Source organism: Pan troglodytes, chromosome 2, assembly GCF_028858775.2.
Source record: "Pan troglodytes isolate AG18354 chromosome 2, NHGRI_mPanTro3-v2.0_pri, whole genome shotgun sequence".
In the NCBI taxonomy this organism is placed as follows: Eukaryota; Metazoa; Chordata; class Mammalia; order Primates; family Hominidae; genus Pan; species Pan troglodytes.
In genome coordinates, this window is record NC_086015.1 from 41,241,703 (window position 1) to 41,261,713 (window position 20,011).

The following is a 20,011-nucleotide window of genomic DNA, read 5'->3' on the forward strand; positions in this document are numbered from 1 at the left end:
AAGCTGAGCCAAACAAGGCCAAAGTCTGCATGGGGAAGATTAAGACAGCAACCCAGAGGGCAGCAGGGAGAGTTGTTCGGGGAGAAAAGATACTTTTAATAAGATTATTTGGAGTAAATACTGTGCACTATACAATGTAGACTATGCCCTTTGTTCCTTATAGAAAACCTAGACTGTAGAAATTCTACGTTCAAGAGTAAAATATCTATTTTTTAATAGTGTGTGGAAGAGTCTGTTTTCTTTTGGAGATTTTGTTCGAAGATTGCGACAAGAAGGGTATAGCTCCTGCCCTTGGGGCTCAGCTACATGTTGGCTACACAAAAGTATTAAATTCTCATGGTAAATTTTCTTCTTTTTTTTTTTTTTTTTTTTTTTTTGAGACAGTCTTGCTCTGTCGCCTAGGCTAGAGTGCAGTGGTGCGATCTCAGCTCACTGCCAGCTCCATCTCCCAGGTTCACACCATTCTCCTGCCTCAGCCTCCCAAGTAGCTGGGACTACAGGTGCCCACCACCATGCCTGGCTAATTTTTTGTATTTTTAGTAGAGACGGGGGTTTCACCATTAGCCAGGATGGTCTCGATCTCCTGACCTCGTGATCCACCCGCCTCAGCCTCCCAAAGTGCTGGGATTACAGGCGTGAGCCACCGTGCCCAGCCAAGGTAAATTTTCAAAACATACAAAAACACACAAAGTGAAAAGTGAAATTTTCACTCCCCCCCGCCCCCCGACTCTGATTAATTACATTGTTCAGAGTTAACCCATCCACAACTAATCATTTGGTGCTTTAATGTTTTTCCTAAGCATTTATGGACACGTATGATTGAATATTTGGCTCAAAAAGTATTCAAGGTTGAAAATAATTTTCCTTTAAAGTTTTGATGGTATCGGTCCATTGCCTAGTTCTTCTTTAGCATGTTAAAATTAATTTTTGAATTACATGCTTGGGCTATGAATTCAAAAGGTAAAAAGTATATAAAATAAGTCTCTTCACCACTGATCCTGCCATCTGCTTAGTTCCATCACTGGTTGTAACTACTGTTACTGGTTTCTTTTTCTTTTCTTTTCTTTTCTTTCCTTTTTTTTTTTTTTTTTTTTTTTTAAATGAGACTGCGTCTTGCTCTGTCGCCCAGGCTGGAGTGCAGTGGTACGATCTTGGTTCACTGCAACCTCCACCTCCAGGGTTCAAGCAATTCTCCTGCCTCAGTCTCCCGAGGGGTTGGGGCTACAGGCATGCGCCACCACACCCAGCTAATTTTTATATTTTTAGTAGAGACGGGGTTTCGCCATGTTGGCCAGGCTGGTCTCGAGCTCCTGACCTCGTGATCCGCCCACTTCGGCCTCCCAAAGTGCTGGGATTACAGGCATGCGCCACTATGCCCAGAATTTTTTTTTTTTTTTTTTTGAGACAGGGTCTCACTCTGTCACCCAGGATGGGGTGCAGTAGCGTGATCTCAGCTCACTGCAGCCTCTACCTCCCTGGAGCAATGATCCTCCTATCTCGGCCTCCAGAATAGCTGTGACTACAGGTGCACACCACAAACCCAGATAAATTAAATATTTTTTTGCAGAGACAAGGTTCTGCTACGTTGGCCAGGCTCAAACTCTTGGGCTCCAGTGATCCACCCATTTCGGCTGCCCAAAGTGCTGGAATTACAGGTGTGAGCTACCGCGTCTGGCCAAAATTGCCATTTTTGAAGTTAAAAAAAATCAGCAATTCCATGAGATTCAATCTAACATATGTGTATAACATATGCTTATGCACATAATTTTTAATCACACTGATGATAGCATGCTATATACACAATAGATTTCTCACTTAACAATTAATCCTGAGATCTCCCCATATCAATATATATAGAGCTGCCTCATTCTTTTTTTATTTTGTGCCTATTTATTAGTTTTCTTGGCTAACTATTGTTATTCTAAAATTTACATACAGAAAAATTGAGCTCCATTTTTGATTTACAGCTCTAAGAGTTGTAATGCATGCATAAATTTGTGTACCCATTACAATCGGGAAACAGAAATAAGTCAAATATATCAGTGTAACCTCCAACAATGACCAAAACAAAATATTATCAGTGCTCGAAAATCTCCTCTGAAAACCTCATCTCCATTGCTATGCCTTTCCTATACCCCAAGACAATATTTTCCTTTACTTCTAACACAATAAATTAATTCTGGCTTATATGGAATTGTATATGGAATCATATACACTAAAACATCCTTTCGTTTGTCTTTTTTTTGTTCACCATGATGTAAGATTTATCTATATTGTCTTATGATTACTATAGAGCAATGAATTGCACCATATTTCATTATATTATAGTATTTTTGATAAGCAGAATTCAAAATAAACTTTTGCATAGATTGACAAACTATTTTTATTTATGGTTTCTGGATCTTGTGTTACACTTAGGCCTTTAGCACTCCAAGATTATAAAATTCTCTTACATTTTCTCCTAGTACTTTAATAATTTCTTTCTTTCTTTTTTTTTGAGATAGTCTCACTCTGTCGCCCAGGCTGGAGTGCAGTGGCGCGATCTCGGCTCACTGCAAGCTCCGCCTCCCGGGTTCACGCCATTCTCTCGCCTCAGCTTCCCGAGTAGCTGGGACTACAGGCTCCCGCCATCATGCCCGGCTCATTTTTTGTATATTTAGTAGAGACGGGATTTCACCGTGTTAGCCAGGATGGTCTCGATCTAGTGACCTTGTGATCCGCCCTCCTTGGCCTCCCAATGTGCTGGGATTACAGGCGTGAGCCACTGCGCCCAGGCAATAATTTCATTTTTTTCAAACTTAATTCCCACCCCTACCCCGCCACCAAAAGATATCAATCTATTACCCAAATACTCATTTAATCCTTACAGGAATTATAGTGGATACAATTGAGAGGTGACAGCGTGCTGGCAGTCCTCACAGCCCTCGCTCGCTCTCGGCACCTCCTCTGCCTGGGCTCCCACTTTGGTGGCACTTGAGGAGCCCTTCAGCCCACTGCTGCACTGTGGGAGCCCCTTTCTGGGCTGGCCAAGGCCGGAGCCGGCTCCCTCAGCTTGCCGGGAGGTGTGGAGGGAGAGGCGCGAGCCGGAACCGGGGCTCCGCGCCGCGCTTGCGGGTCAGCTGGAGTTCCGGGTGGGCGTGGGCTTGGCGGCCCCGCACTCGGAGCAGCCTGCCGGCCCTGCCGGCCCCGGGCAATAAGGGGCTTAGCACCCGGGCCAGCAGCTGCGGAGGGTATACTGGGTCCCCCAGCAGTGCCAGCTCACCAGCGCTGCGCTCAATTTCTCACCGGGCCTTAGCTGCCTTCTCGCGGGGCCGGGCTTGGGACCTGCAGCCCGCCATGCCTGAGCCTCCCACCCTCTCCATGGGCTCCTGTGCGGCCCGAGCCTCCCCAATGAGCGCTTCCCCAATGAGCGCCTCCCCGATGAGCACCGCCCCCTGCCCCACGGCGCCCAGTCCCATCGACCACCCAAGGGCTGAGGAGTGCGGGTGCAGGGTGAGGGACTGGCAGGCAGCTCCACCTGCAGCCCCAGTGCGGGACCCACTGGGTGAAGTCAGCTGGGCTCCTGAATCTGGTGGGGACGTGGAGAATCTTTATGTCTAGCTCAGGGATTGTAAATACACCAATCGGCACTTTGTATCTAGCTCAAGGTTTGTAAACACACCAATCAGCACCCTGTGTCTAGCTCAGGGTTTGTGAATGCACCAATCGACACTCTGTATCTAGCTTCTCAGGTGGGGCCTTGGAGAACCTTTGTGTTGACACTCTGTATCTAGCTAATCTAGTGGGGACGTGGAGAACCTTTGTGTCTAGCTCAGGAATTGTAAACGCACCAATCAGTGCCCTGTCAAAACAGACCACTCCACTCTACCAATCAGCAGGATGTGGGTGGGGCCAGATAAGAGAATAAAAGCAGGCTGCCGGAGCCAGCAGTGGCAACCTGCGGGGGTCCCCTTCCATACTGTGGAAGTGTTGTTCTTTTGGTCTTTGCAATAAATCTTGCTACTGCTCACTCTTTGGGTCCACACTGCTTTTATGAGCTGTAACACTCACAGCGAAGGTCTGCAGCTTCACTCCTGAAGCCAGCGAGACCACGAGCCCACCGGGAGAAACGAACAACTCCAGATGCACCGCCTTAAGAGCTGTAACACTCACCGCGAAGGTCTGCAGCTTCACTCCTGAGCCAGCGAGACCAGGAACCCACCAGAAAGAAGAAACTCCGAACACATCTAAACATCAGAAGGAACGAACAACTCCAGATGCCCCACCTTAAGAGCTGTAACACTCACCATGAGGGTCTGCGGCTTCATTCTTGAAGTCAGTGAGACCAAGAACCCACCAAGTCCGGATCCACAATTACATGTCTTAATTTTAGAGATGAAGACACTGAAACATACAGAAGTTATTTTCCCCAATCATTTTAATAAATGGCAAAGCTGGCATCTGAACACAATCAGTTGACTTTAATGTTAATGTGCTTATTCATTACTCTATCCAGCCTTTCCATGGGAACTCATCACCATTATCAACATTACTGGCAAGCACCTCTTTTTTTTTAAACTACAACGGAAACACAGTATTTAAATGTTTGCAAGAGTGAATTAGGTTACTTAGGAGTCTAATTAGCAAGTAGTTACTTAGTAAGGAGTAGGGAATTTGACACCTTCTCATTTCTATTTCATGAACAGTTCTGTCTCTTACCAAGGGACCTCATTCTTGAAATAAGATTTACTTCTGAGCCCAGTGTTGTTTTCTCTTCAAATGATTGCTCTGATTCCATTTTTGAGTCATCAGCCATGTAAATATCTCTGGAACATGTCATGTAAACAAATGCAAAACTGTTAAAAATTAAGTTGGGCCGGGCGCAGTGGCTCACGCCTGTAATCTCAGCACTTTGGGAGGCCGAGGCGGGCGGATCACGAGGTTAGGAGATCGAGACCATCCTGGCTAACACAATGAAACCCCGTCTCTATTAAAAATACAAAAAATTAGCCGGGCGCGGTGGCCAGTGCCTGTAGTCCCAGCTACTTGGGAGGCTGAGGCAGGAGAATGGCGAGAACCCGGGAGGCGGAGCTTGCAGTGATCCAAGATCGTGCCACTGCCCTCCGGCCTGGGTGAAAGAGCAAGACTCCGTCTCAAAAAAAAAAAAAAAAAAAGTTGAACAGCTTAAAAATATTAGCAAACTGTGACTCAGAGAAGTGAAGGAAGTGTTAAACACAGCTGGAGACCAGGAAAGAGGGCAAGAAGTCCTGGAGTCACTTTCCAGTTCTATCACTGAGATCATATTACTATGGACAAGTCATTTTTTGGCTCTTTGTGTCTATTTGTCAAACAGAGCCAATAAGAGTAAGAAGTAGCTCTTCACTTTTCCATAGTTTATTTACTTTATGCCAGTAATGGGCATTAAATTAACAACAAACATTTGTTTAAATTTTTAAATTTTAAATTAAAAAAAAATTTTTTTTTGAGACGGAGTCTTGCTCTGTCACCCAGGCTGGAGAGCAGTGGTGCGATCTCAACTCACTGCAACCTCTGCGTCCCAGGTTCAAGCAATTCCCCTGCCCCAGCCTCCCAAGTAGCTGGGATTACAGGCATGTGCCACCACGCCCGGCTAAGTTTTATATTTTCAGTAGAGATGGGGTTTCACCATGTTGGTCAGGATGGTCTTGAACTTCTGACCTCATGATCTGCCCGCCTCAGCCTCCCAAAGTGCTAGGATTACAGGCGTGAGCCACCGAGCCTGGCAACAACAAACATTTTTAAAAACCCTCTAAAGATAAGTTATACCAGGTTGAAAAGTTGGCTAAATTCCAGAGAGTCTAAATTTAGACTCTGGTGTGTAGAACTTTCTTCCATGAGAGGTTTTCCAACTATTTTATAATTAAAATTTACATAGCCTTACAATATTCTCCTGTAAAAGTAAATATTAACAACATAACATTTCAAAGCGTTCTAACGAAGTATATTAAAACAATACAGTAATACAAATATTTCAATTTCTACATCTTTGTTACTTGTTACAACAAAAGTCTCTCTTCTCCCACCTCCATATCTTGAGTAGAACTGTAATGAAAGGAAGTAAGAGCTGGGGTCATAGAATATGTGACACCTACCCTAAATTCAACTCATTCCCCCCTCTCCCCCAACTCCCATCCCGTAAAACCCCTTGGAAGCATAAGCATCAAGATCCCCAGGGAACTGCAGTCATGCTGTCCAGGCTGAGACCAGTAACAAATGGAGAAGTGTCCCATAGCAGAGAGGTGACTTAGCAAAAGTAAAGAGACAGTGAGAAGAACACATAACTTGGAAGATGAAGGACTATTTTACTTCCCTAAATATACTTAGAGGGAATTGTCCCTTAGGGGAAAAGGAAGAGCAAATATCTGGGTTACATGAATTGTGTAATACAATGTGAAAGAACTATGATAACATACACACTTAAGATGACATTTTAACATTGCTTATAATTAAATAAATGGAAACTACAACAAAAGTAAAATACGATTCACCATCTTTTTGACTGACAAAAAATTAAAAACATATTCATAAGGGCATTTCCCACACTATCAGTAGAAATATAAATTGCTATATATTTTGGAGATCAAGTTGGCATTAATCATGCTCATTGGATGGAACTCTCAATTATACTTCTAGAAATCCATTATTTTCTTTTTTCTTTTTTTTTTTTTTTTTTTTTTTGAGACGGAGTCTCGCTCTGTCGCCAGGCTGGAGTGCAGTGGCACCATCTCGGCTCACTGAAACCTTGGACTCCCTGGTTCAAGTGATTCTCCAGCCTCAGCCTCCCGAGTAGCTGGGACTACAGGGGCGCACCACCATGCCAGGTTAATTTTTGTATTTTTAGTACAGATGGGGTTTCACCACGTTGGCCAGGAGGGTCTCAATCTCCTGACCTCGTGATCCACCTGCCTTGGCCTCCCAAAGTGCTAGGATTACAGGCGTGAGCCACCACTCCCAGCCAGAAATCCATTATTTTCTACAGAAACATATACACTAGTATACAAACATTTATTTATAAAGTTGCTCACTTTAATAGTTTTTTATTAGCAAAAAACAGGAGAGAAGCTAAATGCCTACCAATTAGAAATCTTAAATTATAATTCATACATAGTATAAAATACTATGCAGCCATTAAAGAGATTCAAATACATATACTGATTAGAAATGATATTCATGGCATATTAATTGAAGAAAGCAAGATATGGATTTTGTATAATCAATTTTTCATAAAACAAAACTAAATATATTTATGTATAATTAAATGTATATATTTCATATATTTTATGTATAGATAATTAAATGTATATATTTTATAAATACAGAAAAATTTAAAAAATGAAAAATGAATTACTAATAGAGGTTATTTGCAGGAACCAGATTACATTTGTTACAGTGAGCATATTACTTTTGTAACAAAAGAAGATAAAAATTCAGTGTGATACATACATTAACAGCATGTAAGACTGACGCTGTATAGAGGAGAGCATGATTAACTCCACTGATATGTGTGTGTCGGGGGTGGTTTGGGGAGTGGTATTAGAGAATGCTTGAAAGAGATAATGAAATATGAGCACAGCATTGTCCAGGGTAGAGAGGCAAAGTGGAAAAGGAAGAAAGGTACAGTCAAGGAGGACAATGAGTACACTGCCGTACTCATGATTTTCACAACTGCTCTGTATAATTTGTAGACCAAAAAAAAGAAAGGCAAGCACGTATATAAAAGCAGGTTGTGGGCCAGGTGTGGTGGCTCACGCCTGTAATCCCAGCACTTTGGGAGGCTGAGGCAGGCGGATCACCTGAGGTCAGGAGTTCGAGACCAGCCTGGCCAACATGGCAAAACCGTCTCTACTGGAAATACAAAAATTAGCGGGGCGTAGTGGCATATGCCTATAATCCCAGCTACCAGGGAGGCTGAGGCAGGAGAATCGCTTGAATCCTGGAAGTAGAGGTTGCAGTGAGCCGAGATCATGTCACTGCACTCTGGCCTGAGTGACAGACTGAGACACCATCTCAAAAAAAATAAAATAAAATAAAAGCAGGATGTGGCTAGGTGTGGCGGCTCACACCTGTAATCTCAGAACATCAGGGAGGCTGAGGCATGTGGAACACCTGAGCCCAGGTGTTGGAGACTAGCCTGAGCAACACAGTGAGACCCTGTCTCTCTCTCTCTCTCTTAAAAAAAGAAAAAGCAGAATGTGCCAAGGGAACCCTGAGTTAATTTGACATTTCTGGAACTTTGAAGTGTGAAGAGTGGCCAGGGTTTAGTAAGAGGGAAAGCAGGAGCCAGGCTGCTGAGGGCTTCTTGTACTGTCTGGTAACACGAACACTGTTATGTAGGACAAGGTGACCACTGATGGGGTTGTAGCAGGAGAGTAGCATCAGCTATGTGGAAGATGGATTGGAAAGAAGCAAAACTGGAAACTGGGGGGCCATTTAAATGATAAGCTATAATGAAGACTGAAACTAGTGGCAGGGTAAATTAGGAAAGCAGATGGATTTCAGAAGTATTTCAGAGGAAAATACACAAGACTTAGTGATTCTCTGGATACGGGTGATGTATAGAGAGGGATGTCTTGATTGACTTCCAAACTTTTGGCTTTGGTAACTGGGAAGATGGAGATTACACCAGCCAAGGTAGAAAATATAGATGAAAAAACAAGCTTATGAAAAGGAGAAGCAGCAAGAGGGTGAGAGGAAACACAGAAGGGACAAGCCTGATGGTGATGGTAGAGGGGTAGTAGCAGATGATTTCGTTTTTGGAGATGTTGAAGGTGAGATGCCTGTGGGCCATTAAGGAGGGCCATTAAGGGAAGTTGCCCAGTTGGCCATTAAGGCAAGTGGATGTATTAAGATTAATTAACTGGGTTTTTTTTCCCCCATTGGTAGTGTATTTAAAAAAAAAGAAAACCCTGGCATAGTGGCTCACTCCTGTAATCCCAGCAATTTGGGAGGCGGAGGTGGACGAATCACTTGAGGTCAGAAGTTTGAGACCAGTCTGGCCAACGTGGTGAAATCCCGTCTTTACTAAAAATACAAAAATTAGCTGAGCTTGGTGGCACAGGCCTGTAGTCCCAGCTACTCATGAGGCTGAGGCAGGAGAATTGCTTGAACCCAGGTGGCGGAGGTTGCAGTAAGCCGAGATCGCGTCACTGCACTCCAGCCTGGGCAACAGAGTAAGACTCTGTTTCAAAAAAAAACCAAAAAATACTAACTAACTCTGTAGAAATGTAGTGTCAGGCCCTGTACTAGCACTGACTGGGATGCATGACAGACATACTTCTTGGCCCTGCTCAACCTGAGAGCCCAGTGGAGATGCTATAGTCTAGAGCAGGGGTGTCTAATCTTTTTGCTTCCCTGGACCACACTGGAAAAATTGGCTTGGGCCACACATAAAATACACTAACAATAGCTGATAGGCCCCGCAAAAAAATCACAAAAAAATCTCATAATGTTTTCAGAAAGTTTATGAATTTGTATTGGGCCACATTCAAAGCCATCCTGTGCCACATGCAGCCTATGGGGCCGTGGGTTGGACAAGCTTGATCTAGAGCTCAGGGGCAAGGTGTAGGCTAGAGTTCTCAACATACAGAGGGAGAGCGTTATGAGTGAGAATTAAACTCTTAGAATTTATAAGTTTCATTTACTATGAACTGTACACTTTACGCATATCATCTCATTTGAACTTCACAACAATCCTATGAAATAGTATTACATTGTTAAAGATGAGGAAAATGAAATGCAGAGAGCTAAGACTCAGAGGTCACAATCTGGCCTTTGGGCTGAATTTTATTCTAAGAGTTGTTTTGTTGCATTGATTTAAAAATGCCCCTAGATGGGTTCACACTGTCATTTGTTACTTTCCTACATTTTCCATTGTCTTAAATCGTATGTATATGTGCTTTACTCATAACCTCTTGTTCCCTTTAGGCATTTGATTTTGTATACTGTGGTTTGCTTAAGTGCCAAAGGTTAAAGAACTAGAAAATGGATGACTTTTTTTATTTTTTATTTTTTGAGACGGAGTTTCGCTCTTGTTGCCCAGGCTGGAGTGCAGTGGCATGATCTCAGCTCACTGCAACCTCTGCCTCCCAGGTCCAAGCGATTCTCCTGCCTCAGCCTCCTGAGTAGCTGGGATTACAGGCATCCGCCACCATGCCTTGTTAATTTTTTTTGTATTTTTAGTAGAGACGGGGTTTTGCCATGTTGGCCAGGCTGGTCTTGAACTCCTGACCTCAGGTGATCCACCTGCCTCGGCTTCCCAAAGGGTTGGGATTACAGGCATGAACCACTGCACCCTGCCTAAAAATTGATGACTTTTATGTAAACCAAAGACTGTGCTCTTAACCATTATACTATACTGTTGTGGTTGGCAGGTACAAGGATTCTTGATAAGGGTTAAGAAATGCATTGTGTGGTGACGCAAAAGGACTGATGACACGTTTCTGGTCAGAAAGTAGGAAATCAGTTGAAGGTTTCAGATGTGTATTGGTTCTTGACTAGAAGCATTTTCTGACATGCTATTTTGTTAAATCTAAGGCTTGGAAAGCAATCTGAACCCCTAGCAATTATGTTATTCTGAAAATTTTCTGAAACATGGAGATAGTATTTGCATTTTGTGCAATTGGAAGGGGTGGAAGAATGACAGTTGGTCTATAACTATTAGAATTGCTTCTTTGTGTTGAAAAAGGTGGGTACTAGTTCCACTGGGAAAATAAATTCATGAGGCCTTTGATCATTATGATTGAAATGCAAGCCTGTTTTAAATATCCTGCTCTGCGGTGAGGTGTGCTAATCCTTGAGCAGCTAGATAGGAAATGAGTTCAAATTACTAACAGAAAATGGGGGCAGGCTGTGTGCTTCAGCTGGATTGGTGCAGAATTCTGAGAAGTGGGCCAAAGCCTGAGACTACAAAAGGTGATTTGCATCCAAATTTGTGCCACCCAGAGGAGCTGAAGAATTGAGTAATTTCTAGGTTTAAGAGCAGTCAGAAAGACTGCTCTTTCCGACTGAAAGAATGTTAATTTGCAGAGACCTGAAGCAGAATGTAGCTGTGAGGAGGTTTAATGTTTTAACAACATTGTGTTACATGTGATGAAGGGTTTCAACCCTGTCTCCTTTTTTGTGCCCTGGCAAAGCTATCCCTTTTCACATAATTAGCACTCTTCTGATGTCTTTCTCTAAGTGATATCTTGGATCCTTTTTATTTATTATTTAGAATAGTTGGCTTTGATAGGTCCCACATATATGTACAAACACAGATATATGCATATATATGTATACATATAAAATTGACAAACTTTGATGCACAATTGTGAAAATTGGGGGGAAGATGTATATTGGGCATCTGGAGCTGAAAGCAGTTGAAGGCCTATTGAACTTCCGTCAGTTGAGAGTTAAGTACTCTTTTTATTTTTATTTTGAGATGGAGTCTCACTCTGTCTCCCAGGTTGGAGGGTAGTGGCACGATCTCAGCTCACTGCAGCCTCCGCCTCCTGGGTTCAAGCAATTCTCCTGCCTCAATCTCCCGATTAGCTTGGATTACAGGCATGTACCACCAGACCCAGCTAATTTTTGTATTTTTAGTGGAGACCGGGTTTCACCACGATGGCCAGGCTGGTCTCGAACTCCTGACCTCAAATGATCTGTCCGCCTCGGCCTCCTAAAGTGCTGGGATTACAGATATGAGCCACTGTGCCTGGCTGAGAGTTAAGTACTCCTGAAAAACAAAACAAAACAAAACAAAAAAGCCCAGAAAAAACTCTCGGTAACTATATAAGGCAGTGGTCCCCAATCTTTTGGGTGCCAGGGACCTGTTTCATGGAAGACAATTTTTTCCTGGGGGTGGGGGCTAGGGGGATGGGGAAGGATGGTTTTGTACGATTCAAGTGCATTATATTTATTGTGCCCTTTATTTCTATTATTATTGCATTGTAATATATAATGAAATAATTACACAACTCACCATAATGTAGAATCGGTGGGAGCCCTGAGCTTATTTTCCTGCAACTAGATGGTCCCATCTGGGGGTGATGGGAGACAGTGACAGATCATCAGGCATTAGATTCTCATAAGGAGCATAACCTAGATCCCTCTCATGCCTAGTTCACAGTAGTTCCAGCTCCTATGAGAATCTCATGCCACAGCTGATCTGACAGGAGGTGGAGCTCAGACGATAATGTGAACCATGGGGAGCAGCCATAAATACAGATTAAGCTTTCCTGGCTTGCCAGAGATTCACTTCTTGCTGTGTAGCCTGGTTCCTAACAGGCCATGGGCTGGTACCCGTTTGTGGCCCAGGGGCTGGGGACACCTTACATACATAAGGTGTTCACTACGAGATATAAGAGGACTTAGCCCAGGTGTTAAGGCAGTGTTCCAGGCCCCACTGTGGCTCTAATACATTTAGGGATCAGAATATGGACTCTCGAGAGCAGGTTGCTCCTATTATTGCTGGTAAACAAAATTTGCTAGAACGTGGAGATCAGCATATACTGTTAGATTCTGATACCGGAGACAATGTAAGCAGTTTCAGATGATACCAAAGGTACAGCATGCAAAAGTGGGTTGCTGAAATGGACCTGAGGATTCACAGGCAGCCAAAGTTCAGGGTTTTGGATAAATGAAGCACATAAACATTAAGATCTTGTAGGATGATTGCAGGTGTTAGGAGTAAATTTGGACTCATTAGGAATCTGTGTCTTCCACTAGGCTGTAAATTCTTTTAACATCTCCAAGGCCTGATAAAGGTTTTTGAATGAATTCGTGAAATATACGATTTCGGTGAAGAAAAGAATAAAGCAGGTGTCCAAACACTTGAGGTTTTACAGTATTGGCATAAAACATTTGGACCCCTGGCGCCTGGTATCAGGGACTTCCCGACGCTGGAAGAGTTCAGGGAAGGGAAGCGGGCCCCTCTGGCACCGAAGACATAGAATCCTAGCTACAGCTACTAAAGAAAAGAACACTATCAATTAGGGCCCGCGTCAGGTTCTCTGGATCTCCCCTTCTCCCATCCTGGACGCTCATCCCTGTGTTCTTTGCGGTGGGCCCGTCGGCCCTGCTGCCATCGATAGAAGCAGCACTCTCCCCGTCTGATTTCGCAGGGCCAAAGCCCAGGTGAGAGTCAGGGTAGTGTTCAGACTAGCCCACGCTCCGGTTCTGAGCCGCGACGGCGGTCTCCGCACGCAACGAAATCAGGCAGGACCGAACCTTGCGTCCTCCAGTGCAGCGAATTCGGAAGCGACCGGCCAAGCGCGCATGTGCGGGACCCGACATTGTGCTTGTCCCATCCGGTGCTCCGTAGTTAGCCTCTGTGAGCTCCACGTAGGCCGCGCAAGCGCCCTTGGCGGACAGTTCACCTGCTGCCGTTGTCGTCGCCGCCGCGGCTCCCGGGGCTGGATGGGGGGCCGAAGCCAGCCAGTGGCACCCGGAAGAAAGAGACGCGGCGGCGGCGACGCCGACACCCTCAGGACGAGTGTCCGGACTTGCACACAGGCTCAAGGAGGAGACGGCGAGGCCCGGCCCCCGCTGTCCCTGGTGTAGAGAAGTCGCCGTAGCCGTCGCGGCCGGGACTCCCCGGGCTCTCGCCCCTCAGGTTTCGTTGACACTCAGGACGCTACGTACGCTGCGCCATGTTCAAGAAACTGAAGCAAAAGATCAGCGAGGAGCAGCAGCAGCTCCAGCAGGCGCTGGCCCCTGCTCAGGTACGATGGCCGCCGCTCTTCTCCCCTGGTTCCGAATACCCCTTGAACCGGCCCGCGGACGAAAGAGGCGGGGGGAGTGGGAAAGTTCTTCCGTGACCTTTGACCCCTAACCCGCACTCTTCCCAAACTCCGGACCCAGAAGGAGCTCCGGGCGGTGCAGGTCGTCCGTAACTCCTGACCTGGATTTTCCCATCGCAAAACTTCATCCAGTAATGAGTGGATGGGGGTGGCTGGATCCCTCGTGACATCCCATCTCCGTTAAGAGTTTTTTCCTAAGGCCAGAGTGCGAACTTGCATGATTTCTGATCCGTATTTGAGGTTTCCCCACTCATCTGAGACCCCACGCTGGGAATGAGGGCGGGGTGGGAAAACCCGGGTCCCTTGTGATATCTGACCTCTGCTCGAGGTGTCCCCCTCTCTTTTGCCAGTCGTGAGATTTTGTGTGGAATGGCCAGGATCCCGTACAATTGACCCTCGACGGAAGTCTCCTAATTCCAAACCCAGGTCCAGGGATTGAAGGCTGGGGAGTAGAGCCATCCTGGGTCAGGCTGCTGGTAGGAGCGGTGGGACCTGAAAGAGGTGGCGGCGTGGCCGGCGTCCAGCGCCCGAGGCTGTCACGAGTTAGTCACTTCGCATAACTTGGTTAATCCGGGACTGGCGGGCGGAGAGGCAGACACTCTGCCTGTCCGGAGCTCTGCTCTGCTTTTTAAGTCTTGCTGCTCTGCTGCTCTGCGGACAGGGTTATGCTTGTTTTTCAGGAATGCTGTTGCTTTAGGAAATGCGTTTCCAGGGAAAAGGAGGCGTGTTAAGTAGTATTAATTTAAAGAAACAATTTCCTAAGCGTTCACTGGAGATGTTTCGATGCTGGCAGCACAGGGTCTTAACAGCGAAGACGTCGGTTTCTGCTTGATTTCTTCCCAGCCTTTTTGAATTTCAACAGACTGAGCAGATCTGTCCCTTAATTTTAGGGTTTTTGGTCTTTGCTTGCGGTTGCAAGAAAAGCTGAGTTTTGACTAACTTGGAGGCATTTCTAAATTCTTAACATACAACGATTGCATTAGGTTTATTCTGAAACTATACATTGAAGCTGTTCTTTTTAAATGTAAAGCTCGTGTAGTAAAACAGTGCTTGAGAAAAACATCAGAACACAACACTGAAGGGTTGCTTCTTTTCTCAAGTGCAAATGGTAATTAAAATTTAAGTGGTAAAGATTGTCCTTTTGATACCATCTATTGCAGTCATTTACAATTTTACAAAACACTGTTAATTAAGAAACAAAGATAAACTTTAAAAGTGAGGTAGAGATGAGGAATGTGAGGAAATGGGCATGTTAGTGAATGTAAGGCACTTCCACTTGGGAATGTATAAAATGTAATTGAGCCAGGATTCCATTTCTAGAAATTTATTCTAAGAAAATTTAGGTTGTATTAAAGATTTAGCTCTATGGATTTTCATGTCAATGTTGTTTTAATAGGTTAAAAACTAGCCAAAAATGTCCAACAATAGAGAATTGGTTAAATTTTATCAGGCAATTAGTTATGCTTGATAGGTTATTATGCAGCCATAAAAAGTCAACATTTACTGTGTCCTTAGTATGTACCAGACATTTTGCTTAGTATTTACACAGATTATTTAATCTCACATAAACCTGTGAGGTAGATAATACTATAATTCCTGTTTTATAGATGAAGGAGTGAGGCTCGAAGAGGTGAAGTAACTTGCCTAATGTTACGCAGCTAGTGTTAGAGTCTTCAGAAAAGTATTAACGCAGAAAGATATTCGTGTTAAAAGACAGAAGCAGCAGGTAAAATGTGATCCCAGTTTTGGGAAAAAGAATCTGTATGTAAGTGTATTTATATACACACATAGTAAAACTAGTTTAAGAAGAATATACTTTAAGGTGCTGGTGAATTATTGACTGTGCTTTTTCTTATTTGTAGTGTTTAGCTTTTCTTCGTGAAAATGAATTGTTTTTGTTCATTAACAAAGAGGTTTTTAGTAATAATAAGCTAGTCACAAACTAAGATATAAGAGCTCTGTTTCTATAGCTTAATGCTTCTGGTGAGACAGGGCATCTGGATCAAATAAAATCACTTTGTGTACGAAAGGTTTAAAATAATCCTTTTGGATTATATGTATATTCACTATGTTGGCCAGGCTGGTCTCCAACTCCGGACCTCTGGTGATCCGCCAGCCCCGGCCTCCCAAAATGCTGGGATTACAGGCGTGAGCCACTGCGCCTGGCCATTCGTGGTCTACTTTTGATAATTATTTTGTAACCTTTCTTTCTGCCTGCCATATATTTTTCTCCTTGCTTGTGAATTGTTGTGATCTTAGAAACAAAAAATGTGGCCTGGTATGGTGGCCTTACGCCTGTAATCCCAGCACTTTGAATCGCTTGAACTCAGTAGTTCAAGACCAGCCTGGCCAAGATGGCAAAATCCCATTTCTGGCCTGGCACCGTGGCTCATGCCTGTAATCCCAGCACTTTGGGAGGCCAAGGCGGGCGGATCACCTGAGGTCTACAAAAATTAGTGGGGCGTGGTGGCGCACGCCTGTAATCCTGGCTACTCCAGAGGCCGAGGCAGGAGAATTGCTTGAACCTGGGAGGCAGAGGTTGCAATGAACTGAGATCGTGCCACTGCACTCCAGCCTGGGAGACAGAGCGAGACTCCGTCTCAAAAAAAAAAAAAAATATGTTTTAACAACAAATACCTATTTTGGATTTTTAAACTCCTTAAAGAACTAAGTCAATAAAAGAAACATCAAGAAGTAATACGGACATTGTAATTTCTTGGGATATATGTAGTACATGAATACAAATATTTTAAAACATTTTTAGCCTTTTCAAGTACTTCTAAAACTTAAAAATTATAGAAGTACAGATACAAAAGGACGAATACATGACTCCACTTAATTGAGGTACCTAGAGTAGTCAAATTCTTACAGACAAAATAGAATGGTTGTTGCCAAAGGCTGGAGAGAGGAGAGAATGGGGAGTTACTGTTTAGTGGGTACAGAGTTTTAGTTTGGAAAGATGAAAACGTACTGGTGATGGATGGTGGTGATTCCACAACAGTGTGAATGTAGTTCATGCCACTGAATTGTACAGCTACAAATGTTTAAAATGGTAAATTTTATGTTATGTATATTTTTAAAAAATCAACATATACGCCCCTCCTTATGCCTGCAGAATCATCCCTTCTTTTTTTCCCTCAGCTCAGAGATGGCAGCTGACCTCACTCTTTTAGAGTGAGACCCCAAAATAATAGTTTATGTGATATAAATTTAAAAAATAAAAACAAACCAGCAAACAGTTCCACAGATAACAGGGAAAAGAGTCCTTTCTGAAGGGACATAGCCTTATTGTAAATCCAAGTTTACTAAATAGTTTCAGTCTTGAAATTGGGGAAAGCATGAGTCCCAGAGAAAACATTTAGATCAGAAGGTAGTTTATTAAGAACATGATGAAAGGCTTTAATAAGTTTGGTACCTAAAATATAAAGGTTTATTTGAAGAATTAACCCCAAGTTACTTTGACTGCTCATTTAGAACTGGGATGTCAAATTGATTTGGCAGTGACTTACAACAGTGCTGTGATGAGGATTCAATGGCTGTGTCTCTGCCGTGACTAATCCATAGGTGTTGTAGGGAGAGTGAAATGAACCAGATGTTAGTTGTGAACAGTGAATGCCTAGGTCCTCTGCTGGATGTTGCATTTGCTTTGAAGGGTCTATGTAGTCCCTACACAATGGAGTTGAGAGACAAGTACTTTCAGTGTAATAGTGATATATACAGGGTGTTGTAGTTGTGCAAAATAAGGCATTTCTGGAGAAGATCAGGGTGACATCTGAGTAGAGCCTTGATGGATAATGAAAAGTCATGGTATAGGGACAAGGGATTCAAGGCTTATTCCTAAGGATGACTGGATTAGTTTTCTAATATTGCATAACAAGTTACCACAACCTTAGTGCCTAATAACCCAGTTATTATTTTATAGTTCTGTAGGTCAGAAGTCTGGCATGGCATGACTGGGTTCTCTGCTCAGGGTCTTGCAAGGCTAAAATCAATATGTTGTCCAAGCTGCTTTCTCATCTGAAGCTCAGGATCCTTTTGTATGCCCATGTGGTTGTGGTAGAATTCAGTCCTTTCTGGTTATAGGACTGGGGCCTTCATTTCTTGCTGACCACTTTCGGCTTAGAGGCTACCAGCAACTCCTTGCCACGTGCCCCTGTAGGCATTTTGCTTTCTTTCAGGACAGCAGAAGTACGTCCCTCTGCCCTCTAGACCCATATTTGAAGGGCTTATGTAATTAGTTTAGATCCATCCAGGTAATCTTTTGATGAACTCATGGTCAACTGATTAGTAACCTAGTAACCTTAAATATGCCTTTAAAATCCCTTTGCCCTGTAATATAACAATTATGAGAGTGATAGCTCATTATATTCACAGGGCAGGGGTCATTTGGGGTCACCTTACAATTTTGCTTATCACAATGACTAAAATGGTTTTTCTTAAGTTTTTGTAGAGTCGGGGTCTTACTGTGTTACTCAGGCAGTCTTGAACTCCTGGCCTCAAGTGATCGTCTTGCCTTGGCCTCTCAAAGTGTTGGGATTACAGGCATGAGCCACTGTGCACAGCCAAAATGGTTTTTCTTACACTGAAATTGAGTATAACTGTGGTCAGTTAATAATTAGGTAGTGGGCAATAAAATATTAATTGTGGGTCTGGATGTAGCTGTCAGGTTTTTTGGTTAACAGCTTAGAAAGCTGACTCAGATTTCTTATGGCTATTGCAATTAATCAGCTCAAGTTTGGTTTGAAGGAACCTAAATCCCTTTATATCTTGAAGTGAGGATAGCCCATTAAGGAACCAGGCACCTGGGCAAATGCTGAAGTACAGTTAGTTCTTTATGCACTGTTATATACTTTATACTCACATCCATTTTCTCGTATAATTCTTACTCTTACAACTCCAGAGGAAGATCCAGAGGAAGATCAACAAGTCATCAGGCCACGTTTTGCTAGATAGTACTGCTTTTCTGGGGAGAGTATGTTTTAGAATCTGTTAAACTTTGTAAACCCCGTTATTTGATTTTTTGTCAGTTTCTCCAGAGCTGATGAGGCTCTCAGTTACTGATTAGACCATATGAGGCCAAGGTGTAAGACGTAATGCCAATTTTTCAGATTTGCAGTGAGGTATACTTTTTAAGCAGTTGGAAGGTCACTGTCTAAGGTAGCCCTTTCCTGGCATCTGGATATTTGGAAAGCTGAATTAATAACCTAGAGATTTCTTAGACATTATGGAATCACAACAGAGAGAGTTGATTAGTCAAGAGGTATTTCCTGTAGTCTAGTAGTACTTTTCTAACTTTTTACCACCCAGTGACCATTTTATTAAAGGAGTTCTTAGATATAATCATTTATAAATACATAGATACAAAAGGCTGCCCCCATAGTGGCAGCCTTTGAGGCACCTACAGCCTTTGAAGCTGGCACTGGCATGGTTTGCAAATTATGGCTCTAGGTGTGGGAAGGGTTTATTGAATTTATCTCAACTTTAATGAAAGCTATTTCTGATGTTCTTTGAACATTTGTAATTTGAACGTGGTGTTTAAGGTAGGCTCAAACTTATTCCAAGACTGAGACTAATACTACACAGTGACTGTGCTTTCCCTTGCCATTTTCTAAGTATAATGTTGACTTTTAGTCACATATTTTCTAGACATTTAAACCATTGCTAAGGCTTCAACTTTATTTCACATTGATTGATTTTCTTGTTTATATGCTTTTTTTTTTGAGACGGAGTCTTGCTCTGTCACCCAGGCTGGAGTGTAGTGGTGCAATCTTGGCTCACTCCAACCTCTGCAGTTGAAGCAATTCTCCTGCCTCAGCCTCCTGAGTACCTGGGATTACAGGCGCACACCACTACTCTTGTTCATGTTTTTAAGTCCTTATTCTTCCTGTTTTGTCTTCGGTGGGAGAGGATGTGTCATCCCTTAAGGTGACTTCTGCACATAGCTAATTTCATCTGTTGTATTGATTTTTCTGGTTCATCTTTTAGAAGGTGTTGGAGTTCTTAGTTGTAAGCAACAAAAAGTCAATCTAGGTAAGCAGAAAAAGAATTTATTGAAGACTCTTTACGCTACAGAATTTCCCTGAGGTCCCAAAAGTCTGAGCTGATTGCTACGTCCAGTTATACTGGGGAGACTACTCTGTGTTGCAGCTGCTTCAGCTTGGCACCAGCATTGCATCTGTCACTTCACAGCTTATATTTGCGTGGGTGCATGAAGT

The 20,011-nt window shown here is 43.4% G+C and overlaps 1 protein-coding gene across 16 annotated transcripts in view; it reads left to right on the forward strand.

Moving 5' to 3' along the window:
* Positions 1 to 13,239: 13,239 nt before the first annotated feature.
* GOLGA4 (golgin A4) overlaps positions 13,240 to 20,011 on the forward strand; it is a 120,021-nt gene continuing 113,249 nt past the window's right edge. For 13 of the 16 annotated variants that reach the window (XM_009445170.4, XM_009445171.4, XM_009445173.4 and 10 more), the window contains exon 1: positions 13,538 to 13,718. In XM_009445170.4, the coding sequence (XP_009443445.1) occupies positions 13,647 to 13,718 (72 nt within the window). In that variant the 5' untranslated portion in view covers positions 13,538 to 13,646. Of the gene's footprint in view, positions 13,719 to 20,011 lie in introns of all 16 variants that reach the window. The other 3 variants (XM_009445174.3, XM_054681659.1, XM_063805539.1) reach the window with 2 other exon arrangements.